This window comes from Mobula hypostoma, chromosome 22, assembly GCF_963921235.1.
Source record: "Mobula hypostoma chromosome 22, sMobHyp1.1, whole genome shotgun sequence".
In the NCBI taxonomy this organism is placed as follows: Eukaryota; Metazoa; Chordata; class Chondrichthyes; order Myliobatiformes; family Myliobatidae; genus Mobula; species Mobula hypostoma.
The window spans coordinates 25925722-25953389 of NC_086118.1; the positions used below are offsets into that span (position 1 = coordinate 25925722).

The 27668-nt window shown below is 40.0% G+C and overlaps 1 protein-coding gene across 2 annotated transcripts in view; it reads right to left on the minus strand.

The window, feature by feature from the left end:
* LOC134360230 (phosphoinositide 3-kinase regulatory subunit 6-like) overlaps nucleotides 1–27668 on the minus strand; it is a 117325-nt gene that overhangs the window by 26649 nt on the left and 63008 nt on the right. For both annotated transcript variants that reach the window (XM_063074317.1, XM_063074318.1), the window contains exons 9-16: nucleotides 22989–23172; nucleotides 20440–20596; nucleotides 19811–19897; nucleotides 17202–17661; nucleotides 15811–15913; nucleotides 9993–10115; nucleotides 7968–8078; nucleotides 7241–7331 (exon numbers count right to left, since the gene is read on the minus strand). In XM_063074317.1, the coding sequence (XP_062930387.1) occupies nucleotides 7241–7331; nucleotides 7968–8078; nucleotides 9993–10115; nucleotides 15811–15913; nucleotides 17202–17661; nucleotides 19811–19897; nucleotides 20440–20596; nucleotides 22989–23172 (1316 nt within the window). The remainder of the gene's footprint in view (nucleotides 1–7240; nucleotides 7332–7967; nucleotides 8079–9992; nucleotides 10116–15810; nucleotides 15914–17201; nucleotides 17662–19810; nucleotides 19898–20439; nucleotides 20597–22988; nucleotides 23173–27668) is intronic.

Here is a 27668-nt window from a genome sequence, read left to right on the forward strand (position 1 = left end):
AGGATCATGGGACAGGAGGTCCGGGAAGAAAGAGAAAGACAAGGGGGGGGGTGACCCAGAGGATGGGCAAGAGGTATATTCAGAGGGACAGAGGGAGAAAAAGGAGAGTGAGAGAAAGAATGTGTGCATAAAAATGAGTAACAGATGGGGTACGAGGGGGAGGTGGGGCCTTAGCGGAAGTTAGAGAAGTCGATGTTCATGCCATCAGGTTGGAGGCTACCCAGACGGAATATAAGGTGTTGTTCCTCCAACCTGAGTGTGGCTTCATCTCCACAGTAGAGGAGGCCGTGGACAGACATGTCAGAATGGGAATGGGATGTGGAATTAAAATGTGTGGCCACTGGGAGATCCTGCTTTCTCTGGCGGACAGAGCGTAGATGTTCAGCAAAGCGGTCTCCCAGTCTGCGTCGGGTCTCACCAATATATAAAAGGCCGCATCGGGAGCACCGGACGCAGTATATCACCCCAGTCGACTCACAGGTGAAGTGATGCCTCACCTGGAAGGACTGTTTGGGGCCCTGAATGGTGGTAAGGGAGGAAGTGTAAGGGCATGTGTAGCACTTGTTCTGCTTACACGGATAAGTGCCAGGAGGGAGATCAGTGGGGAGGGATGGGGGGGACGAATGGACAAGGGAGTTGTGTAGGGAGCGATCCCTGCGGAATGCAGAGAGATGGGGGGAGGGAAAGATGTGCTTAATGGTGGGATCCTGTTGGTGGTGGCAGAAGTTGTCGACTGCACCTCTTCCTATAGATGCTGCTTGGCCTGCTGCGTTCACCAGCAACTTTGATGTATGTTGCTTGAATTTCCAGCATCTGCAGAATTCCTGTTGTTTGCGTTAAATTCACTACTGCGAAGCCTCTTCCGGTGATGCCTACACCGAAGAAGTTTAGATCCTCTCTTCGACGGGAGTTCAGTGAAACCATCTCTCACTGCTCCCCATCTGTAATTTCTTCGGCTCTTCAACTTTTCGACCACACTTTGACTCAGACTCGCTATCACAGCTATCCCTCCCCCTCCTGTCTTCTCCTATCATTTTGGATCTCCCCCTCCCCCTCCAACTTTCAAATCCCTTACTCACTCTTCCTTCAGTTAGTCCTGACGAAGGGTCTCGGCCTGAAACGTCGACTGCACCTCTTCCTATAGATGCTGCTTGGCCTGCTGCGTTCACCAGCAACTTTGATGTATGTTGCTTGAATTTCCAGCATCTGCAGAATTCCTGTTGTTTGCGTTAAATTATATTTTTTATATTTTTTTATATTCTTATTGTGCTTTCTTTTGTGTTGCATCAGATCCAGAGTAACACTTATTTCTTTCTCCTATACACTTGTGTTTTGGAAATGAAATTAAATAAGCTTGAATCTTCTTCTGAAGAAGATGCAACTCAATCTCTCCTGAATGGTTAACCTCCTCACTTCCTCTGCACTGCCTCCAAAGCCAGTATGTCTTTCCTCAACAACACACACAATATGTTGGATGAACTTAGCAGGTCAAGCAGCATCTATGAAAATAGATAAACATTCGATGTTTTGAGCTGAGTCCCTTCGTCAGGACGAGATAGGGGGAAGATGCCAAAATAAAAAGCGGTGGGGGAGGGGAAGGAAGCTACCTAGAGAGAGTGAGTAGCTTCAAGTTCCTGGGTGTCAAGTTCTCTGAGGATCTAACCTGGTCCCAGCATATTGATGTAGTCATAAAGAAGGCAAGACAGCAGCTATACTTTATTAGGAGTTTGAAGTGATTTGGCATGTCAACAAATACGCTTAAAGACTTCTATAGTTGCACCATGGAGAGCATTCTGACAGGCTGCATCACTGTCTGAGGGGCTACTGCACAGGACTGAAAGGAGTTGCAGAAGCTTGTAAATCTAATCAGCTCCATCTTGGGTACTAGCCTACAAAGTACCCAGGACTTCTTTAGGAAGCAATGTCTCAGAAAGGCTGCGTCCATTATTAAAGACCTCCAGCACCAAGGGCGTATACTTTTCTCACTGTTACCATCAAGTAGGAGATACAGAAGCCTGAAGGCACACACTCAGAGATTCAAGAACAGCTTTTTCCCCTCCGCCATCCAATTCCTAAATGGCCTTGGAAGCTCTGGACACTACCTCACTTTTTTTAAAATATACAGTATTTCTGTTTTTGCACTTTTAAAAAATAATCTATTCAATATATGTAATTGATTTACTTGTTTATTTATTATGTTTTATTATTATTATTACCTTTTGTCTCTCTCTCTCTGCTAGATTATGTATAGCATTGAACTGCTGCTGCTGAGTAAACAAATTTCACGTCACATGCCGGTGATAATAAACCTGATTCTGATTCTGAGATGATGGGTGAAGCCAGGTAGGTGGGAAAAGTAAAAGGCTGGAGAAGAAGGAATCTGATAGGATAGGAGAGTTGACCCTGGAAGAAAGGAAAGAAGGAGGGCACCAGATAAGGTGATAGGCAAGTGAGAAGAGGTAAGAGGCCAGAGTGAGGTATAGAAGAGGGAAGGGGGTAGGGAAAAGAGGAAAAAAAAATAATGGTAGAAATCGATGTTCATGCCAGCAGTTTGAAGGTTAGCTAGACAGAATATGAGCTGTTGCTCCTCCACCCTGAAAGTGGCTTCATATGGCAGAAGAGGAGGCCATGGATTGACAATGAGGAACAGGAATGGGGATAAGGCTAAAATAGTTGGCCACTGGGAAATTCAGCTTTTGACGGATGGAGTGAAGGTGCTTTACAAGTAAGCAGACCAGAACTACATGCAGGCAAGGCCTCACCACTACTCTGTACAGTGGCATCATAACTCCCCTACTCTTAAGTTCAATCGCTCTAGCAAAGAAGGCCAACATTTCATTTGCCTTCTTGAGATAACCTATTGCACATGCAAACAAACCTTTTGTGATTCATGCACAAGTACTCCCAAGTCCCTCTCGACAACAAGATGCTGCAATCTTTTACCATTTAAAATATAATCAGTTTCAATGGTTTTATGTCTTATATTCTGTGTTTTTCATTTGTTCTTTGCCATTTGGGCAATTTGTTCTTTTTTTGCATGTTGAGTGTTTGCTTTCTTTAAGCGGGTTCTTATGTTGTTTCCTTGTTTTGTGGCTGTCTGTGGGAAGATGAGTCTCAGTGTTGGATACTGCATTACGTACTTCGATAACTGTAGATAAATCTTTGAATCTTTATAATCTGATCTTTTATTTCCCTTCCAAAGTGGATGACCTTGTAGTTAGCAACATTGCACTCAATCTGCCAAAAGCTCACCCACTCACTTAACCTATCTATATCTCTCTGCAGACACTCCACATCCTCTATACAACATGCATTTCCATTCAATTTAATGTCATCAGCAAACTTAGATACACTGTACTCAGCCTCTTCCTCCAAATCATTAATTATATATTGTGAACTGTTTGTGGGCCCAGACCACCTCCTGCAGCACTGTATTCACCACTGATTGCCAACCAAAGAAGCATCCAGTTATCCCAACCCAATGCCTTCTATTGGTTAGCCAATCCTCTATTCACATTATCCCCCAACTCCATATACCCTTTTCTTACGGATAAGTCTTTCATGTAGCACTTTATCAAATGCCTTTTGGAAATTTAAATATACAACACTCATCTGTTCCTCTGTCCACTGCACTCAATTTATCCTCAAAGAACTCCACTAACTTTGCCCTTCATGAATCCATTCTGTGTCTGCCTGATAGAACCACGTCCATCCAGATGTCTCACTATTTCTTCCCTAATGATAGTTTCAAGTATTTTCCCAAGTACAGCATTAAGCTACCTACTCTATATTTACCTGTCTTTTGCCGGCATACTTTTTTAAAAAATAGAGTGACATTCGCTGTCTTCCAATCTGCTGGAGCCTGCCCAGAGTCCAGAGAATTTTTTAAATTATCACAAATGCGTCAACTACAATTTCTGTCATTTCTTTCAATACTCTGAGATGCATCCCATCAAGATCAGGGGACTTGTCTACCTTTAGAGCATAAATGTAGACAAAGTTTAGGCACACTAGTTCGCTCATCACTACCTTTTTAGTGACGATGATTGAATTGAGATCTTCACCTCCCATCGCATCCATAACATTTCTTTTTGGCATATTAGGAGTGTACTCCACTATGGAGACCAACACAAAATAGTCATTCAAGGCCTCAGTTATTTCCACATTTCCCAATACTAACTCCTCCTTCTCACTTTCCAAGGATCTACGTTCACTTTAGCCAACCTTTTCCACTTTATATAATTATAAAAACTTTTAATATCATTTTTATATTTTGTGCTCATTTATTTTCATCATCTATTTTTCCTTTCTTCCTTGCTCGCTCAGTGGCTCTTTGCTACCTTTTAAAGTTTTCCCAATCTTCCAGTTTCCCATGACTTAGCAAGTTTGTATACGTGAGATTTTAGTTTGATGCTTTCTTTTTTCCCTTTGTTATCCAAGACAGGCTCTCCCCACTCTTACTGTTCTTGCTTTTAACTGGAATGTACTTTTGTAGAGGACCATGTAAGATTCTCTGAAGATCTTCCACTGTTCCTAGTGTCCTACCATATAAGCTGTCGTCCCAGTCTATGCTAGTCCACTCTTACCTCATCCCATTGTAGTTTCCCTTATTTAGGCAGAACATACAGATTTTAGATTGAACTATTACAACCTCCATTTGTATGTAAAGTTCAATCATACTGTGATCACTCTCTCCTGGAGGCTGGAGGAGGAGGAGGAGGAGAAGATGGCGGCACGACGCAGCACGCGCGGCCACTCTGGTGATGAATATCTGTTATTTGTCAAGTAGGATGCCATGCACAATTCTGATTTGATGGAGGCAGACATGAGAGCACGGAGGAACATCTGGTGAAACTTCTGAAATGCCTGTTTCACTGCCGCTGCTACTGTGTGATCCGAAATCTCCGGAGGGGAAGGCCCCGAATCCTTGGCTTTACTTGTTGCTCGGCGGCCAGGGCGGGGTCGAAGCGCTCGGCAGAGATGGTGCTCGGTGTCAGAGGCTTGAAGTTTTTGGACGGACTCAGAGTCAGACTGTGGTTGGGTGCTTCCAGGATGCTGCATCGGCAAGTTTGCGGCACTTGAGGCTCATGGCAGGGAGAGTTTCTCCCTTCTACCATCTGCGTGAGATGTTGGGGCTATCGGGACTTTGAGACTTTTTTTTTACCATGCCCATGGTTTGTTCTTTATCAAATTACAGTATTGCTTTGTACTGTTGTAACTATATGTTATAATTATGTGGTTTTTGTCAGTTTTAGTCTTGGTCTGTCCCGTGTTTCTGTGATATCATACTGGAGGAACATTGTATCATTTTTTAATGCATGCATTTCTAAATGACAATAAACGAGGACTGAGTGTCCTCATAATCTAATCTAATCCCGAGGATCCCCAACTACAAGATTGTTAATTTTACCTGTCTCATTGCACAGGACCGGATCTGAGGTAGCAATTTCCCTTGTAGGTATGCTAAGAAGCTTTTCAAGAAAGCTGTTGTGGAAGTTATGGCAAGGCAAGGGTTAAGGCAATATGCAGGCAAGGATAATTTAGAGACAGTGTGCAGCCAATCCAGACAAGAAAGGTCTTTGAAGAGCATAGCTCCCTTCTTCACAGGAGGGACGGGAGTCATTTGGCACATCAAGACAAGGTAATGATACAAATGAAGGATTCTAGGGTAACATTTACTATTGGTCCATTATTTTACCAACTCTGAAGTATTACTGTCTTTAACGTAAGATTTTATTGGTTATTAATCCCTGTATTATCATAGTGTAATCGGTGATTGGTAATTGATCATACAAATAAGATATCTGAACATACACAAAGATTACCAGTTGGTCAGTATATCCAACTAGTCAATTTCTGTAGTATCTAGTATCCCAAAGATATGCAGGTAGGTCATCACATCTGTAAATTACCCATTTGTGTAGACAGCTGGCAAAAGAAGCAAAAGGGAGTTGATGTATACAAGGTCATAAGATATGGGAGCAGAATTAGGCCATTTGGCCCATCAAGTCTGCTCCACCATTCAATCATTGCTGATATGTTTTCTCAACCCCATTCTCTTGACCTCTACCCATAATCTTTAACTCCCTTATCAATCAAGACCCTATTAATCTCTGCCTTAACTACACATATTGACATGACTTCCACAGGACTCTGCAGCAACAAAATTCTGTACATTCATCACCCTGGGGCATGTAAGATAGAATAAGTTCTACTGCTATGCTATTATAGCTCGGAATGTACCAGAGTTCGGAGTTCAATTCCGGTGCCTTTCTGTAAAGAATCTCTGTACATCCACCCCGTGGAATGCGTGGGTTTTCGCCAGATCCTCTGGTTTCCTCCCACAGTCCAAAAAGGTACCATTGCAGGGATGCAGGCAAGACAAGTAGGGGGGAATGGAACTCACAGAATTCTTCTGACATCCAACATGGACTTGTCAAGTTGAATGGCCTCCATTTGTGTCCCATTTGCAAGTTCAGTGACCTCAGCCCATAGTTACCTGCTGAAGGACTATCAACGTTGTTTAATTTCTACCAGTAGATGGCACATAGCAGCAAGCAGCATGCTTCAGTAGCAATGTAACTTCATTGTGGGTAAACAGCTTACAGAAGAGTGAAATGAATGAACCATTTTAATAGCAGTTTTTTAAAATAACTTTTACTCAATTATCATCTCCACAACTTTTAAATTGATCTTGATGTAGCAGATGATGTAACTTATTTCTTAATGTTGTAATTTAAATTCAATTCATATTTTCCTTCATTTCAGACAGAATAATTGTTTATGTTTGAATAGTCAATAAATTGTCATTTCAAATTTAAAGCAAAGTAGTTACTTGTGTAATATTAACCTCATAATGAATAACCTCATGGTTGTGAACCAGTGAGCACATTGCTTTACAATGCTAGTGTCCAGGGTTCAATTCCCACCACTGTCTATGGGGTGTTTATACATTCTCCATCTGATCACGTGGCTTTTCTCTGGGTGCTCCAGTTCCCTCCCTCATTCTAAAGCGCGCAGGTTAGTAGGATAATTGGTTAGATAGGTGTAATTGGACGGCATCAGCTCATTAGCCTGTTACCTTGCTGTATCTCTTAAAAAAAACTGTCACTTATTCCCGCAGTGTAACTGAATGGAACTGTTATTCCTAGGTGAAGAATTCCTCCTCAATAATGTCAATACACTTTAGTAATTGCTCTATAGCAATGAAGTATCTGATAGTTTTAGAAGAATAACTTACCTTTGGCACACTTCTGTTCTGGAAACTGAGCCTCAAGCTGAATAAGAAATACATCATCTACAATTTCCTCTGTTTCATCTGAAAAGGTAAGCTGTGGCAGAAAAGGAAACGGAAAATATTATAAATAAAATTTAACTGAGTAATTTCAGTTTGCCTTTTGACCAAATAAACTACATAGAATTAAATCTACTATCAGCAATGATGCGTGTGAAACCAACGGTTGTGAAAATCTAGCCAATTCTGGACTATGTGGGTGTACAGACCTACGTTAATACAGTTGTCACTTAACTCACCTCTCAAATTGCCTTGGACATCATGCCTAGTCCGTGCTGGCCTTGCCAACGATATCCACAAGCCATAAAAGACTAAAAAGCAAACATGGAGGCTTGCTGGTGCATTGTGAAGTGTCACTTTGTAAATGGTGAAAAATAGATTTTGAACTTGAAGATATGCAGTCCCAAAAGTTAATCAGCAACATACCAGTGTCTTAACTATTAGAGCAAAGGTTCACACAGACTTTAAAAAAGTCACTCTACATACAAACCTAAATTGCCACGTCAGAAAATATGGCTGAGTGGTCAGGCACAAATAATTTTCTAATGAAGTGGGAACCTCATTCAGCATCTACATACGTTGTTCAATTTTTGGTCAGTTCAACAGAAGTACAGTTGTAGTATTATGTAACTGGGTCAAATATGTCACTTGATATTGGAATAAAAGTACATACCTTCACACTGTAGATTTGAAAGCAAACAGGCTGACACCCCATTCGTACATAGTATGAAGCAACATCCACAATAAATGGATCAGCGCCAGACTGTTGTCCAGGTGTTGTAGACTGCAAAAATCATTTTAAGCTTGTTAGCTTAACTAGCAGGAGATATAAATCTGATTTTTATTTGTTATTTTTAGTTGGGTTAATGTTTAAAAATCTAAAAACTCCTCACTTAAAACATAATTAACCAATTAATTGTAAGGGTTTTGAGCTATTTGCGTATTGATTGCTTCATTAGCTTCTTTTGTACTTTAGTTTTGCTGTTAATTTGTCTGACATACAGTACAGTACTTTGCTGCATTTTGTACACCAAAATAAATAACACAACAATGAGCATTTGCAATTATTTTGTACCAAGCTTACTGCTGCAATTAACACAAACTTAAAATGGCTATTTCTTCAACACAACTCTAAAGCTGTTCCCAACAGTTCTGCTTTAACTACTAGAACAAGCATATTATATTGGATGGTGTAATATGAATGACCCAGCCAGAAATGGAAAATTAATGAATTTATGTGTTAACTAAATGACTGACAAAGCATTGTTAATAATTTATATGTTGGGTATTCACTTTGAAATCCTTCTTTTACATTAACAAATACAGTATATCAAATCTTGATTGCGATAATGTCTTAGAATAGTGACAAAGGAATATGATCACACATCAGCTTATTAAATAATGCTTTATAGATTGATCTGAACCCCTAAGATCACGCACATTTGTTCAAGACTGTAATTTTATCTCACATTAACGTTTTGTTTATCAGTGTAGCCAGATTATAAATAAGAGTTGAAATCCTCTTCAAAATAAATCCAGTACTGCTCACAAGAGGTTATTTTATAAACAAAATATATATTTTCAAATGAGATCATTTGGACACATTCACCTCAATCTCAACTCAAAGCTACATCTTTGATTTAAAATCAGGGGCCATATTACAAAAGTACTGCATCAGCCTTTTTGCTTGAAGCTACTCTTATTTTGCACCCCCCTTTTTGATTTTACATCATATTAGAATATTTTCTCACTTTGCACTTTTATAGTTCCAAATTTATTCTCTGAAAGATGAGTTTAAGACTTCAAGTATTATTAAAAATGATCAATTTTGCAGTTTCAATATATGACAGACACTCTAAGATAACATAGACTATGAATATGTGCTAACAGTAATGTGCATTGTCAGAGCAGCGACGATGCACATTACTGTTAGCACATATTGACAGTCCATTTTCTCATTTATTGACAACTAGTTCACAAGGCAATTAATTAGCACTGTTGCCATGTTGATTTTTGTGCTTGCCAAATGAAACATGCAATTATCACAAAATTAGTTACAACTGCACCCAAATAATGAGGTATGAAATGTAACAACAGACCTTACTTACATAAAAGTATTCTACTTCATTTATCAAAAAGCACAAAATTATAAATTTACAATTTTTTGCAGAAATGTATTTGGTGCCAGAGAGGGTTATAGATTCATGAAGCCATTGACTTAGCACTTAATCAACCAATCATAAAATAATCAGTAACCTGAGTTAGGAGTGTCACAAACATGAGAAAATATGGAAATGCTGGAAATCCAAAGCAACACACGCAAAATGCTGGAGGAACTCAGCAGGCCAGGCAGCCTCCATGGAAGAGTAAACAGTCAACATTATGTTGCTACCCAAGTCCTAATGAAGTGTCTCAGCCCTAAACGTTGACTGTTTGCTCTTTTCCATAGATGCTGTCTGAGCTGCTGAGTTCCTCCAGCATTTTGTGTGTGTTCCACGCAAGTTAGGAGCTTTGTGGGCCCTACTTCTATTAGTGTGAGCATACAGCATTTAGTACCTATGGCAACAGAAAAAAAATCTAAGGACACTAACTTCGAGGAGGAGGAAATTGTCATTTTCACAAATAGCCTACTAATCTGTTTCCATAGCATGTAATATTTGTTTGTGTACACAATAAGATCCAAAAGGCATGTCCTTACCATTTTAGCCAGTTCAGGTATCATGTTGCTCAGGCTGTTGATATTGCTGTTATACCATGGATCTACGCTGCCCAAGTACCTGGACAGCTCACAAGAAAGGTCATGGTGTAGTAAATGTTTGACCTAAAAATGAATTATAAAGTTTTCAGTATTTACTAATTAAGAAGTGTTAACAGTACATCTAATTTTTTTCAAAATGACATTATTAACTTACTGCAACACAGTCAATATTAACTTCTTTGGATCTACCAGAGTATTTCATCAATATCCTATAAAGAGGGCTGGAATTTCTTAATTAAATTCAGTTAGTTCTTATATTCCAAACATGATACTGTCCCAAACAATGCTTAGCAGTTGATGCTCAGCAATATCATGGGGTGAAATTTTTAGAAATGTGTGGAAATTGCATATGTCAGTAAATGTGAAATCCTAAAGGTTCTATTAGCAACACTCTGATTATCCAAAGGCTGCGTTAATGAAGTCCTTGCATGCACAAGCCAATAAAAAAATCATTGAATATATGTCCTATTTATTTAAATCAAATATTTGCATTTATGCCCGTTAATAACCATCTATACTTGTGTTCAAATAATGAAGAACAGTATAGCCTTGTTGACAATGCATATAAGATTTTCAATGATAATACTGAGGCATAATTTAGTCTGAAGTATGTATATGTATCATATACTATGCTGATTCACTTTCTTGCAGGCATTCACAATAATGCAATGAAATACAATAGAATCAATAAAAAACTACACATAAAGACTGCCAAGCAACTAATACACAAAAGACAAATGATACAAATACAAAAGAGCCAAATAATAATGAATGAATGAATAAATAAACAAACAAACTGAGAACAAGGCAGGTGATAGATGAAACTGAGTGGGTGAAGTAAAGAGCTGGGAAGTTGATTGGTGAAAGATAAAGGGCTGAAGGAGGGGTAATCTGATGGAAGAGGACAGAAGACCATGGAAGAAAGGGAAGGGGGAGGAGCACCAGATGGAGGTGATGGGCAGGTAAGAAGATATGGTGAGAGAAGGAAACAGAAATGGGGAATGGTGGAGGGGGCAGAGACAATTACCAGAATTTGGAGAAATTAATATTCATGCCGTCATGTTAGGGGCTACACAGATAGAATACAAGTTGTTGCTTTTCCAACCAGTGTGTGGCCTCATCATGGCAGTAGACTGACATGTCAGAATGGGAATGGGAAGTGGAATTGGAATGAGTGGCTACAGGGAGATCCTGCTTTTTCCGGCAGATAGTGTATGTGAAGCTCTCCACTTCTTTCTGGACAACAGACCCAGCCAGTTCCCCTCTGCCACCACTCTCCTCCATCTGATGGAAGTGGTCCTCACTCTCAATGATTTCTCCTTCAGCTCCTCCCACTTCCTTCAAACCAAAGGTGTAGCCATGGGCACTTGCATGGGTCCCAGCTATGCCTGCCTTTTTATCAGCTGCATTAGACAGTCCACATTCCAAGCCTACAACAGTATTGCTCCCCCAACTTTTCCTACGCTTCATCGACAACTGCATTGGTGCTGCTTCCTGCGGAGCTCATCGATTTCATCAACTTTGCCTGCATCTTCCACCCTGCCTTCAAATTTATTTATTCCATTTCTAAAACCTCTCCCGCCTTTCTCGTTCTCGCTATCTCCATCCTTGGAGACAGTCTATCATAAACTGACATCTTTCATAAACCCACTGACTCTCACAGCTATCTGGACTATACCTCTTCCTACCCTGTCACTTGTAAAAATGCCATCCCCTTCTCGCAATTCCTCTGGCTCCACCATATCTGCTCTCAGGATGAGGCTTTTCATTCCAGAACAAAGGAGATGTCCTCTTTCTTCAAAGTGGCTTCCCTTCCTCCACCATCAACACTGGCCTCACTTGCATCTCTTCCATTTCACACATATCTGCCATCCTCCCACCGCCACACCAGGGATAAGGTTCCTCTTGTCCTCACCTACCACCGCACTAGGCTCCACATGCAGCACACAATTCTCCGTAACTTCCGTCATCTCCAACGGGATTCCACCACCAAGCAAGTCTATTCCTCCTCCCCCCCACCTTTCTGCTTTCCACAGGGGTCACTTCCTATGCAAATCCCTTGTTCTATTGTTCTTTCACTGATCTCCTTCCTGGTACTGAACTTTACAAACAGAACAAGTGACACACCTACACCTCCTCCTCACTACCATTCATGGCCGCAAACAGTCCTTCCAGGTGGGGCGACACTTCACCTGTGAGCCTGTTGGGGTCATCTACTGTGTCCGATGCTCTCAATATGACCTCCTGTATATTAGTGAGACCCAGCATAGATTGAGAGACTGTTTCACTGAGCACATACGTTCTGTCCGCCAGAAAAAGCAATGTCCCCCTATAGCCACCCATTTCAATTCCACTTAACATTCCCATTCGACGTGTCAGCCCATGGCCTCCTCAACTGCCACGATGAGGCCACATTCAGGTAGACGGGGCAACACCTTATATTCTGTCAGGGTAGCGATTTCTCAAACTTATAGTAATTGACCTCCCTTCACCATTCCCGATTCCTGTCTCCCTCTTCTCATGTTATCTCCTTACCTGCCAATCACCTCCCTCTGGTGCTCCTCTCCTTTGCCTTTCTTCCATGGTCTTCTATCCTTTCTTATTGGATTCCCACTTGCACAGCCCTTTATCCCTTTCATCAATCAACTTCCCAGCTCTTTACTTCACCCTCTCCCGATCTCTCAGTTTCATCTATCACCTGCTATTTCGTACTTCTTCCTCCCCTCCCCCTACAATCTTACTCTGACTTCTCCCCTTCTCTCCAGCCTAAAATGTTGACTGTTTACTCTCTTCCATAGATGTTGCCTGGCCTGCTGAGTTCTTTCAGCATTTTGTGTGTATGTTACACGAGTTGTAGAGTCCTTGATAGCGAGTCCATAGTTTGTGTTCAGTGACCAGTATAGTATCGTAGTGAGTGAAGTTATCCATGTTGGCTCAAGAGCCTTTTTATTGAAGGGTAATAACTGTTCCTGAACCTGGTGGTATGGGACCTAAGACTCCTGTACCTCCTTCCTAATGGTAGCAGCAAGAAGGCAGCATGGCCTGGATGGTGGTGTTTTTAGTGATGTATGGGGCTTTGTTATGGCAGCACTCCTTGTAGATATACTCAATGGTGGAGAGGGCGTTTCCTGTGATGGACTGGGCTGCATCCACCACTTTTTATAGGCATTTCCGTTCTTGGGCATTGGTGTTTTCATACCAGGCCATGATGCAACCAGTCAAGATACCCTCCACTGTGCATCTATAGAAGTTTGTCGAGGTTTTAGATGACATGCTGAATCTGCGCAGACCGTTGAATGCACATTTGGTGTAAAAAGGAGGACTTCAGGTATATGAATCATTGGGATATCTCCCAGGACAGGTGGGACCTATACAAGAAAGAAGGTCTAAACCTAAATTGGAGATGTACTAATATCCTGGTAGTGAGATTTGCTGGTGTTCCTCAAGTGGGTCTACCCAGCCTGGCAGAGGAGAGGGAATCAGAACAGGTGGAGCCTTGAAAGAGAAGATAGAGGTTAAGTCAGGTAAGTCTTATTGCAAAGACAGGCAGGGCGAAAATAATGAACACAGCAGAAATGATAGACTGGTATGAATTTATTTTATTCAAAGAGTATTAAGGCTAAAGCAAGTGATTTTAGAGCTTGGTTAAAAAGAGAAAGATTATAGAGTTATTTGTCATATGCATATTAAAACATACAGAGAAATGTTTGTGTCAGTGACCAAAACAGTCTGAAAATTTGCTATGTATGTCCACAATTACTAACCCTAACCTATATGTCTTTGGAATGTGGGAGGAAACTGGAGCACCCAGAGGAAATCCTCATGGTCAAGAGAAGAACATACAAACTCCTTTAAGACAGCGCAGAAATTGAACCCCGATCGCTGATCAGTAACTCTGCAAAGTGTTATAATAACCAGTATGCTACTGTGCTGCCCACAGAACTACAGTATTATAGGAACTGCATATACTTGTTTGAGAGAATGTTGTCTATCTGCTGCAAAGCGCCTGTGATGCTGCAAGTAAGTTGTTTGTTGCAGCTGAACATACATAAACTTTGGGGTGGCATGGTAACATAGTGGTTAGCGTAACAGTTTACAGCGCCAGTGACCCGAATTCGATTCCTCCTGCTGTCTGTAAGGAGTTTATACGTTCTGCCTTGGACTGCGTTGATTTCCTCCGAGTACCCTGGTTTCCTCCCACATCCCAAAGACATATGGGTTAGTGGGTTAATTGGTCGCAGTGGTGTAATAGGTCGGCACAGGCTTGTTGAGCTGGAAGAGCCTGTTACAATGATGTAACTCTAAATTTAAAAAAAAATTGGCTCTGACAAATCAGCAAACCCTTCAAAGGGCCTGAAAGGACTTGCCTGGTGAATGCAGCTCTGACATTTTTTAAGAGATGGAACACCATCCAAGACAACTTGTCCTCTCCAGTCCTTTATAATTCCTACCCACCTGGCTTCACTTATCACCTTTGAGCTAGCCTCCTTCCCCTCCCCCCACATTTTTATTCTGGTGTCTTCCCCTTTTCCTTTCTGGTTGTGAAGAAGGGTCTAGGCCTGAAACATCAACTGTTTATTCATTTCCATAGATGCTATCGGACCTGCTGAGTTCATATTTTGAGTGCACAGCCTGCTCTACTGCTAGCTCATCAACCATTCCAAACAATTGCTCAGTGGCTGTGGTTTGGGAGGTGTGCCAGAGATACACCGGTAGCATCTCCCAAACCTGTGACCTCTACCACCAAAATGCAAATGTATTCAGTGCATGGAAAGTTGACAGCTACAGGTAAATTTCTTATCGAAGTACCTTTATGTCACCATATACAACCCTGAGATTAGTTTTCTTGCTGGCAATTAAATTGGTGCTGGCAGGAGTAGGTTCATGTGAATTATAAGTAAAAATATTTGACTGAGCAATTTGATTCAACGTAACGATTCAACGTAACTGCTCAATACAAGAGGACATGGCTTTAAGGTAAGGGGTGGGAAGTTCAAGAGGGATATTAGAGGAAGGTTTTTTACTCAGAGAGTGGTTGGTGCGTAGAATGCACTGCCTGGGTCAGTGGTGGAGGCAGATACACTAGTGAAGTTTAAGAGACTACTAGACAGGTATATGGAGGAATCTAAGATGGGGGCTTATATGGGAGGCAGGGTTTGAGGGTCGGCACAACATTGTGGGCCGAAGGGCCTGTACTGTGCTGGACTATTCTATGTAATTCATAGATGGAATTCGGAACGCTACAGCACAGGCTCCTCGGCCGATGATGTTGTTTCCAAACTTTTAGCCTCGCTTAAGATCAATCTAACCCTTCTCTCCTATACAGCCCTCCATTTTTCTATCATCCATGTGCTTGTCTAAGAGTTTCTTAAATGTCCCTAATGTGCGTGCCTCTACCACCTCCCATGGCAGGGCATTCCATGCACCCACCATTCACTGTATAAAATCTAAACGAATGTACAGATAGATGTTCCCCAGAAGACTGCAGTGGTTCAAGAAGGCTGCTCACTGTAACCTTCTCTAGGGCAATTGGTGATGGGTAATAAACACAAGCCTTGCCAGTGATAGTCTAACACCACAGAAAGAAGTAAATAAAATTAACTGTTCTGTAAATTGCATGCTAGCATGTAGAGAATTGACCATATGGTGGTAGTATGCAGTTAGCAAGGAACAATTATATCCAATTAGTAATAATCAGAATTGTTTTCCTGTCGCAGCTTGTATTTCAGGAAGTAAGTGACATATAGAACAGACACACCTGCCCAGCACACATGGGTCTCTGCTTCTCATTAGTTACAGGAATGTAGTAGAACAGCAAGTTCAGTTTTGTAGTCAGAATGCCTCTTCGTGCTTCTCTTTTCCTAAGAAACACAAATATGTTGATTTTGTAGCATTGTTACTGATTTTGACAAATCTATCTAACAGCAGTGAGTAAACTTAATAACATTTCAAACTCGTTTACTTGTGACCATAAATTCATTGGTACATTCACGAAAAGAAATCAATGGATGGAAAGGGAAATTGTTGAACTTCTGTCACATTTCTGAAAGAGTTTTTCTGGGAGTAGAAATGTTAATAGGAGTTGATTCTATCAAAATATAACTAAATGGAAAACCTAGTTTCTGACCATAATGTCTGAAAATTTTAAATGGCACATCTTGCACATCCAAGGATATCAAAGATTTTGGGGAGAAAGCAGGAGAAGGGGTTGAGAGGGATATTAAATCAGCCATGGAGCAGACTCAATGGGCCTAATTCTGCTCTACTGTCTTAACAGAGATGGTAATGTCTTAATTGCTATAACAGGGGCTGATTGTGATGGTTTTTCCAAACTTGAAAATTATGTGAATCTCTCATCGTAAGTGTAACATGAGCCCACAACATAAAAAAGGCATTTTCAAAAATTGTCTCAACTAAGACGGCAGTATTTGGATGCTAAGAACTGACTTTAGTGAAGCCTGACCGAGATGCTGGAGGTTTGGTGGACAAGCAAAGTTTTCAAGGTGTTTACAGGGTAGATGTAGGAATGACATTGCTCTTTGAAAGGAGAAGGCCAGAAATGATTTAATTAATAAATGATACCACATATTTTAATATAAAAATTAATAGACAAACTGCATACAGCAAAATTCTGATTATCTCTACCTATTTGGAAATCCAGATGGTTCTGCATCTGTCTTGAAAGGTAATGTTACTACACTCCCTCCCCACTCTCCTCTCATGCAATAACACCCCAGATCCCATTGCCTGACTCTTACACTTCCTTCCGCTCATCAAGACCCTGATTTCTCACATTTTTATCCACTCACCAGGGCCCTGTTTCCCTTGCTCCAGGATGCTGGATCCTGCACACCATTTTGCTAACCAGGGCCCTGTTTCCTGAACTCCTATCCCACTTACCTGATTCAATGAAAAATATTATCCTTCTGTTTATCAAATAAAAAAGTAAATTAACAGAAGCACTTGATAGATATCACATCCAATTGACCAGAAGATCTGCAGTGAGTTCGGACAATGATGGATTATTAGAGTCTTACTGATATTGAGGAGACTAAAGCTGGAAGCAGATGGTGGATCCCCACAACAAGTGGAGCTTTTTCTATTTTAAACATTGCTTTCACAAATTCTGGCTTTTATTTTAATAAATACCTCAAGGAATGAAAAGCCTTCGCTAATCTTCCCAAAATGCAGTCATTTCCAATTACTATGACTCGGGCAGTGTTGGGCTTCAGATGCTTGATGCCAAATGACATCACATTGCAACCAAACTTCCGATGAAGAGTCATATCATTGCTTGTTGCATTATTGTCATAAATATCTGGAAAACACAGCACATTTTCAGAATCGTGGTTTCTTTTCTTCACACAGCCTTTTCTGGAAAGTTTGGTCTGATTCCTGTCACTGGACCTCGAAGGTGATGCATCATTTCCAACAGTCGGATCCCCACAATCTCTAACTATGCCACTGTCTGTTGACAGAACTGACAATCGCGTTTGTTCAAAGTTGCGACCATCTGTTGTTTCACTCAGCTCAGAAGTGTCTGAGTCACTGTAAATGAAATCCTGGCAACCATCAAGTTGATTTTTAGCAAATTGCACCAGTTCCTTCCCTGCAAGAAACAAACCAACAGTATTAGTAAGAGGCAAAACAATCTAAGTGGGTAATTTTACAGGATATTCTATCAACTTTAAATAGCAGCAAGTTAGGAATTTGTCTTCACATTAGGCAGCACAAGAGGTACAAATAATTATAAGTAAATCTATATGTGGAAAGAGAAACAATTTAAGATTCAAGCCAATAAGCTTCACACTATTTTGTAATTTTAAGCAGTTCACCATCGTTCGAACACAATGAAAATAGATTGGAATTTTGATAAGGATGCAAATTGAACAAGATTCTTTGTCCCTCCAATAGTGCATCATTCAATCATTTCACCACAAGACAATGAAGCCAAAGGCACAGGAAATTATTGAATTAGCTTCACTCATCAGGGAAGACTTTATATGCAACACTGGTACAAAGAATGCAAAGGAAATCACATAACTTCAGGGCCTTTTCAGGAAATGAAGAATTGTAAAACAGTCAACTATGTTGCTGATTAGAAATGGATGCAGGGCGGAGGTTTAGTTTTGAGAAAGGATCTGCTTCTGGTACTAATGAGAATTGCAAATGATGGCTGGAGTGGGGTTTGTAACTAGGGAGCTCCAAAAAGTATTCAGGGGAAATGTTTGTAGAAGAGGTAGGATAACCACATGAGTCAAATTCTCAGCACTGAGCAGTGACCTGTGTAGGAAGGATCCTTTTAAATCATGCAACTGCAGAACAAGCCTGGGTAGAAAAGTAGCAGCAATTGTTGCACTTTATATCAATTTTACCCAAACTTCTCCCATCAGTAAGCTAAATAAGTTTTTGCTAGGGGCAAACGTTACCTGTATACCTAATACTTGAAATAGTCATCTGTGCATTTTGAGGAAATGTACTAAACAAATTATGTGGTGTAATTCAATCTGGAAAGTCATGAATTTACACCCTACCTTAGGAGAAGAGTCATTTTCATTCACAGAGTGCTGAAAAAGCAGTCCTATATGACAACGTTCTCAGGCAAAATTACTTCAGTGTGGGAATCGGAGCATTTTTGGCTCATGAACCTCACACAATAACCAGCAGTGGTTATTTGGCATGTCAATCAATAGAATTGTGTGCAAAAACTAAACTGTCGAAGATGTATGTGTACGTGCATCAGCATGCATTTGTGTCTATGTGCATGGAGAGATGAAAGGATATTTAATCCTTTAATCTCTCTTTATACAATTTTCATAGTGAGGTAGTGAAATGCCTTACATAGAGGTTTTGAGGAGGGAGAAAGGCAAAATTTCTCAATGGACCAAGTAAGATTTCAGTACTGGGGGAAAAAACACACCATTCCCATCTTAGCAACACACACAAAATGCTGGAAGAACTCAGCACACCAGGCAGTATCTATGGAAAAGAGTAAACAGTTGATGTTTCAGGCCGAGACCCTTCATCAAGACTAGAGAAGAAAAGATGATATCAGGGTAAGAAGGTGGGGGGAACAGAGGAAGAAATACAAGGTAGTTAATAAATGAAACTGAGAGAGGGGGAGTGGTGAAGTAAAGAGCTAGGGAGTCGATTGGTGAAAGCGATAAAGAGCTGGGAAAAGGGAAGTCTGATAAGAGAGGACAGAAGGGCATGGAAGAAAGGGAAGTGGGAGGAGCACCCAAGGGAGGTGATAGGCAGGTAAGGAGATAAGGTAAGAGGGAAATGGGAATGGGGAATGGTGAAGATGGGGGGCACATTACCAGAAATTTGAGAAATCACTGTTCATATTTGAAATTTATTATCTTTGCTGGAAGCAGAACATAAATCACTGCATTGAATTTCAGATTTCCTTGTTATGAGCTGTAAACCAGTCATTGCCAATCTTTCTTCAAAAGGCAATATTTGAAATATTGGATACTTGATCTCACAATCTACCTTGTTTTGATCTTGCACCTGCACTGCACTTTCTCTGTATCTCTTACACTTTATTCTGTACTGTTTTGTTTTCCCTTATTCTACTTCACTGTACTGTCTAATGATCTAATCTATATGAATTATATGCGAGACCAGCTTTCCATCGTTTCTCAGTACATGTGACAATAATAAACCAATTTTATAATTATATAATTTTATAATTATTCCACTAAATCATCATTTTTAATCCACACATACACAGTATCAGACCAAAGTATACTCACACAGGAGGTCATCTTCCTTCCACATAAAAAAGCTGATATTTGGATTTGGCAGTGGAATATTCTGTAGCCTTTCACTTGAAGAAGACACTGAAATATACCAATCAAGAGAAAACTACCTCAGTGTTCTAAAAAAACATTTCAAAAATGGGTCATGGAATTGCATTGTATGACATTTTATTGTTGAAAGTGATGACGATAACAACTCAACACATTTGAATTAAATGGACAGATCTTTTAATCCATGAGCAAGATTTATAAATTACTGGGAAGCTCAGCATATAGTGCTTATCCTTCATTTCTATTAACTGACTGGCCCCTTGGGCATTTCAATGTGCAATTAAACATTGCTCTGACACTGGAATCACACTTAGGCCAAACCAAGTAAGGACAATGGCTCTTATATCCCAGCTGAGAATGGGGAATTAGTAAGGTTTTCAAGACAATCCAGATACAGTCAGTCACAGCTATTGAAAGTAGTCTTTTATTCTAGATTATTACATTTAACTAAATTTTAATAGCCCAGCTGCCAAGGAATATTTTTACCTGTTGTCTCCCAGATCATTATTCCTGCTAGAACAAATATCATAACCCCCTTTCAGATGAGTAACAAAACAACTACTCTAACCTACCTTGTTGTGCAGAGCTGATTATTGCCCTGTAAAGTTGTTGCAATTTGCTACTGTGCTTCCTGTGGGCTGTAGTAACTTCCTCTGAAGAAAAACATGACTGCTCGGTGACAGCAACCACTTCTTGGAAATAGTGCTCAATCATGTTATAGGGTTTATTCTGTGAAGCAATGCTATTAATAGTCAGTGGGGTCATATTACAATATTTAAAATCACAACCACCTTTGTAGTACTTCAGTTGAAGAATAAACCTGTCCAATAAGCTTTGATTAAGCATAAGGATTTAAGTCCAGCTTTGATGGATGGTGCAGGTTATATCCTGCACCCTTTCTTGCTGTCCATCAATTAATACACATGAAATGGAGAAAATAACTCAGAATTCTTCCACACCACCAGAAGTGTGAACATATATAAATGAGTATGTGACCTTCTGAAGCACACACACCGTGGTATACACGTTCAGTCCTAGTGATGTGTATCTAGCTTAACAGTGATGCAACATCTCATAAGCTTAGAAGATAAAATTAACTGTAACTACTCAGTATGCCTCAGAGGTATAGAGAGCTGACAAATATACAGGGTTTCTCAATGTCTATTAAAACAAACATACAAAAAAGTCAAAGTGGAAGTAATTGTTTTGTACATGCATTTGAAAGAGATAATGGATCATCACAGTTACAAACTACATCTTAAAACTTCTAATTAAAATAATAAGAGTTTATTGCAAAAGTTTAATTAAAACTAAAAAGTAAGGAACAATGCTCTCATATTTGAAGTTAATGGCACAAAAGTTGTTTGCTCAATACTCACAAACTTTATCTTCTGATACCCCATTCTTACTAAAAGCAACAAAACCATATTCCAGAAGCACATGCTAAAACATCTTAAAAATTCTAAACTAGAAACCTATTAAATGTGCAGAACATGATGATTCACGTCAGGGGCTTAAAATCATTGAGGGTAAAGCTCACTCAACATTTTAAGAGAAATTAAATCATTGCAAAATTAAAGGCTTACTTTTGTAAAGTGTAATTACAAGCCACCGAGTGGAAGTATTTTTTAAAGTGCCAATTAACTCAAACATTTTATTGTCTACCAATGACAGCCGGACAATTTTATCAAAAATTTTAAATTAACTGACCACTCTTGTTACAGGAAGAACGCAAGAGAATGAGGTTGAGTAGAATAGTAGATCTGCCATGGTGGAGAAGACATGATGGGCCAAATGGCCTAATTCTGCTCCTATGTCTTATGGTCTTATATCATGGAGCCAACAGCAACAAAACAATGTCCCAAAATTCATTGAAAGTGTTGAGCTGCCTACACTTATCACTCGTTCACTTACATTGTTCGAATCTCCTCACAATAGTTTTCTTGCAAAAGCCAACCGTCTTCCTACCAAAGACAGCCTATAGAATGCATAGAATGTTACACGTACATCTTCCTCTCTTGTTACAGTCAACAAAAAGCTTACACATCAAAATGTTGAAAAAAAATCTTTTGACGGGTAACTGAGCTATGCCTCTCCTTCGGTAGATTGTCAAAGCAGTCAGTTTTTAGAAATGTTTCTGAATGGTAGAAACATTTGAAAACAATTAGAATGTGATCAAATTGTCTAGTCCATTGTTATACTGTAGTTGGTTTTAAATATTTACAAATGTATACCACTTTTTAAAGATAGTTCGGGTGTTTCTTAAATTCTACATCAATATCTCAAAATATCCATGAAAACGCATGACTTCAATTCTTGATATTTTTCATCACCCATTTTCACCAGAGTAGTTGAAGGTTTCTAGCATATCTAAAAAAAATTTCTTTATGCTTATACTAAATTATTGTTGCATGTTTTTCACGTTTTCATTTTTTCCAACTTGGCCTTGGGTTTTCTTAAAACATCTAAGCTCAGGTTAATGCTTCCAGCCAAAACTGTAAACTATTTTGACCTGTGGTGTCTGAGCAGAGATTGCATTATGATTGCTTAATCAATTGAGCGCACAACTTTTTTAAACAGAAGTTTTCTTTCCGACATTACTTGGTTAATAAATGTCAAAGCTTTATTGGCATTAAACCCATATTCAAACTTGCAGAACAGAATAATGTGTGAGATATACAATTTAATTCCATCTCATTAGTAACATGATTTAGTCTTGCTATCTGAACTTCAAACTTTATAAATCGAAGTGGCAGATCTTAAATGGGAACTGTGTGCTGCAGCTCAATTGTCCTTTTCACTCTTTAATTCTGCTTGAATTGACTCTTCGTGTGCAAGACCACAGGTGATTGGCACATTTTAAAGGTCTCTTTACTTGTCTTCTCTAGCTTTGGCAGAAGCTGTAAAAGCCACACTATTATGATATGAGAATGCACCATGAAAATGTATTCTTCCTCTAACTGATACATATTAGTGTAATCACTCCATACTATTATCTAATGTTCAGTTACATATTAACATTAATGATTAAATAATGTTCTATTAATGTTTGAAGATTTTTTAAAATCACCCGTGGGATTTGTCAACTAAGTATCAGGATGTATTTGACCATCATGCCTACCTGCAAGGCTTCATCCAGTTTGCTGATGTCACAATTCTCTCCCAGTGTTGCTTGAATGCTGTGCTTTATAATATGACTCATATAATCAGCAGATGTGTCACTGAGGCTCACTGAGCGGATCTCATTGTGAAGAGCATTAATGACTTCTTCAGAGATAAGATCAGGATCAGCAAAGATGAAAATTCTGCCAAAGGAAAATACATCAATGCTATCAAAGTATTCCAAATACTTTTGGTAGGCAATGGTATCCTTCAATGGGCAACATCACAAAAACATTGCTCCCCCTTTATAATTAAGAATTGGAACAGGATTTGAGCATTCAGCCCTCATAATTAGGCTGCTATTTAGTAAGATCGATCTGCTCCCTCAGTGTTATCTTCGCACAATAGCCTTAGATTTCCTGAATAATCAAAAACATATCAATCTCTGAATGAGATATACTGGAACTTGAGCTTTGACAGTCCTCTTATACAGAGAATACCAAAAATTTATTACCACAGAATGAAGGAATTTTTTTTTTGTTATTTCAGTGTGAAATAGCCAGCTTTATTTTGACACTGATCACTGGTTTTGGACAACCCAGTCAGTGAAACATTATCCCAGTCTCTATGGCAATAAGCCTTTTAAAAATGTTACAGATTTCAAGATCATCATTTCTCATTCTTTTGTTCTGAGGAGACTGTTCAACCTCTTCTCACAGAACAACCCAATCTTCCTCATAGAAATCAACCTGATGAATTTCAATCACAAGGTTGGAAGACTGCACCTGTACATAACAATCCAGGTGTGGCTTGACCAAAAGCTTGGGCACCCTGCATGGTCAGTACTTAGTAACACCCCCCTTGGCAAGTATTACAGCTTGTAAACACTTTCTGTAGCCAGCAAAGAGTGTTTCAATTCTCGTTTGGGGGATTTTCGCCCATTCTTCCTTGCAAAAGGCTTCTAGTTCTGTTAGATTCTTAGGCTGTCTTGCATGCACTGCTCTTTTGAGGTCTATCCACAGATTTTTGATGATGCTTAGGTTGGGGGTCTGTGAGGACCGTGGCAAAACCTTCAGCTTGCGCCTCTTGAGGTAGTCCACTGTGGATTTTGAGGTGGGTTTAGGATCATTATCCTGTTGTAGAAGCCATCCTCTTTTCAACTTCAGCTTTTTTACAGACGGTGTGATGTTTACTTCCAGAATTTGCTGGTATTTAATTGAATTCATTCTTCCCTCTACCAGTGAAATCTTCCCCGTGCCACTGGCTGCAACACAAGCGCAAAGCATGATTGATCCACCCCCGTGCTTAACAGTTGGAGAGGTGTTCTCTTCATGAAATTCTGCACCCTTTTTTCTCCAAACATACCTTTGCTCATTGCGGCCAGGAAGTTCTATTTTAGCTTCATCAGTCCACAGGACTTGTTTCCAAAATGCATGAGGCTTGTTTAGGTGTTCCTTTGCAAACTTCTGATGCTGAATTTTGTGGTGAGGATACAGGAAGGTTTTTCTTCTGATGACTCTTCCATGAAGGTCGTATTTGTGCAGGTATCGCTGCACAGTAGAACAGTGCACCACCACTCCAGAGTCTGCTAAATCTTTCTGAAGGTCTTTTGCAGTCAAACGGGGGTTTTGATTTGCCTTTCTAGCAATCCTATGAGCAGTTTTCTTGGTTTTCCAGAGCTCAACTTGACCTTCACCATTCCTGTTAACTGCCATTTCTTAATTACATTATGAACTGAGGAAACAGCTACCTGAAAATGCTTTGCTATCTTCTTATAACCTTCTCCTGTTTGTGGGCATCATTTATTTTAATTTTCAGAGTGCTAGACAGCTGCTTAGAGGAGCCCATGGCTGCTGATTGTTGGGACAAAGTTTGAGGAGTCAGCGTATTTATAAGGCTTTGAAATTTGCAGCACCTGGGCTTTCCTAACGATGATTGTGAACAAGCCATAGCCCTAACAAGCTGTTTAAGGTCTGAGACCTTGGTAAAAGTTATCTGAGAGCTCCAATCTCTTGGGGTGCCCAGACCTTTGCATGGTGCTCCTTTCCTTTTTTTTCACTCCATAATTGTACAAAACAAAAATAATACACTAATCTTGCTTAAAATGTTGAAAAGAATATTTCATCTTTAACTTTATGACTTTTGGAGATCAGTTTATCTTCTACTTACTTAACTATTCACAGTAACATAAATTTTGACCAGGGATGCCCAAACTTTTGCATGCCACTATATATATATATATATATATATATATATATATATATATATAGTGGCATGCAAAAGTTTACATACACACACACACTGTACATTCGCCAGAATTAGGGAAATAAGGTCTGTGACTAGAATACACATAGATTAAGATGTTAGCTGTCTGTGCTGGCACCAGTGGGATCAGCAGTTGGTCTGCCACCTGTCTTCAGGAGAAAGGGAGATAAGGAAAACAATGGAGCAGCATTTGGAGATGTTAATTAAGGGACGGAAGGAGAGCTGTCAAGAGCGGCCCCCCCTTTGAACCCTGAACTGTTTGAAGTGATGGACAGGCGATACCCCAGCAGGGGGATAAAAAGGGACAGGTTCGCTAAGGCAAGACACACACGACACCACGAGGTAACGAGACCCTGGAAGCGGTGGGCCTCCCATAAGTCGGTGGGAGGTTTTGGAGGGCTGGTTGCGGGACCAAGCCATAGACGCACAGGGTGGAAAGGTACGATCGGCGGGAACCTGGTGTGTGTCCGCCCTTGCCTGGGTGCCAGGTTCACCGCAGAGAAACGATCGTATCTGGAAACGGAGGGGTTGCGGTCGGTGACCTCAGAAGACATCACAAAGGGCTCGCTCGAAAGCTGACTGCGAAGAATATCGAAGGTCTGTGTGGAAGCCGTTTGAATATTCATTTGTTTTTGCTCTCTCTCTCTTTCCCCCCCACTGTCCATCTCCCACGGCAGTGATTACAGTGAACTGAACTGAACTCAATTGAACTGAACTTTGCGTCACTTTGAAACTGGTCATTTACCCCTAGACGACGATAGAGCTTGATTGATCCTGTTATCCTAATTCTGTGTACATGTGTGTTTATCATTGCTGAACTGTTGCATTTATTATCCTTTTGATTAGAGTACTGTGTTGCTTGTTTCTTTAATAAAACTTTCTTAGTTCTAGTAATCCAGACTCCAACTGAGTGATCCATTTCTGCTGGTTTGGCAACCCAGTTACGGGGTACGTAACAGGTCAAACTTCCCATAATACCTGAGCCCATGTGGATGTTTACAGATAACAATCTGTAATTTGTATTCACAAGCTAAGTAGAGGGAAAAGTAAACTTCCTCACCAGAACTCTTAGCTTTCTCATTATCTTGTGACTCGCCCTGTTTTGTTCCTACTGTTGTTAGTGTTCTAATAAATCTCTTTCTTTGTCGTTTTAAGATTTAAGCACAATGTTTAAACACTTTTTATATTTTTACATTACCCACTCATTGGACATGAGAATTGTTACCTTCAGTCTCAAAACTGAAACTCCTGAAATTCATGTTTTCCTTTTTCCTATAACCTCAAATCTTCCAAAATAGCTGCATCCTAAATACAAACAAATTTCAATTTTCTCCCTTACTATTTCAATTACATTGGTAGTTTGGACTTTAATACTTTGTGATTAGCTTCACTCTAAATGGGGAATAATGTCAAAAAACATGTCAGTATCATATCATATACCCTGCAAAAATAAATCATAAAATTAGTCAAAAAGGCATTTGCAATAACATTGAGAGGTTTACATGAATAACAAACTGGGGTGGCACGGTAGCATAGTGGTTAGCACACGGCTTTTCAGGACTAGAAACCCAGGTTCGATTTCCATCACTGCTTGTAAGGAGTTTGAACATTCTCCCCCTGACCAAATGGATTTCCTCCAGGTGTTCTGGTTTCCTGCCCAGTCCAAAGATGTACTGGTTGGTAGGTTAATTGATTATTGTAAATTGTCCCGTGACTAGGCCTGGATTAAATCACGGGTTGCTCAGCAGCGTGGCTCGAAAGAGTCAGGCGGCCTACTCTGCACAGTATCTCAATAAAAAAATAAATAAAAACATCAAATATTCTCTTCCTCTAGCAGGCAGACAGCTACAACACTACTTGGCTTCAGGGAAGTGGAATCGATATTTATTTTTACTCAAACAGGTTTGCAAGTCCTAGTCAATGAGACACCTGACAAGAGGAGCATTAGTAGTGCTTAGCAACCGGCCAGATCCACTTATGAAAAGCCTGAGACGTACCCCTCCAGTTTTCTCCAGGAGTAAGAATACCTGCACAATGCTGTTGCATTTAATACCCCCACAATGTAGGAAGAAGAAATATAAAGAATCCACCGCTGAGGTCAATAAAATGTTTCAATGCATACAAAATAAATGCAATTCAATATCTGCAAAGCACTGTTTACACCTGCAGCCCGTTCAGATGATCTTGTGCTGAGGCAGTTGAGAGTCAATGAGTCTTCACAGACAATGTTATGGTTCAACTTCTTTAAATTAAGTGTCACTCTTCAAGAAATTCATTGATGTTGTACCAAGCCACTTAAGTAACAGGAGGAAGGATTCATTCATCTTGACCTTACAGTCAGAACTGGTGGATACCCAAACAGAATAGAATTTCCTACCCTATTCTTGGTGTACTGTAATGAGGGTAATGACTGGAACGTTTGGTGGGTCTCTTG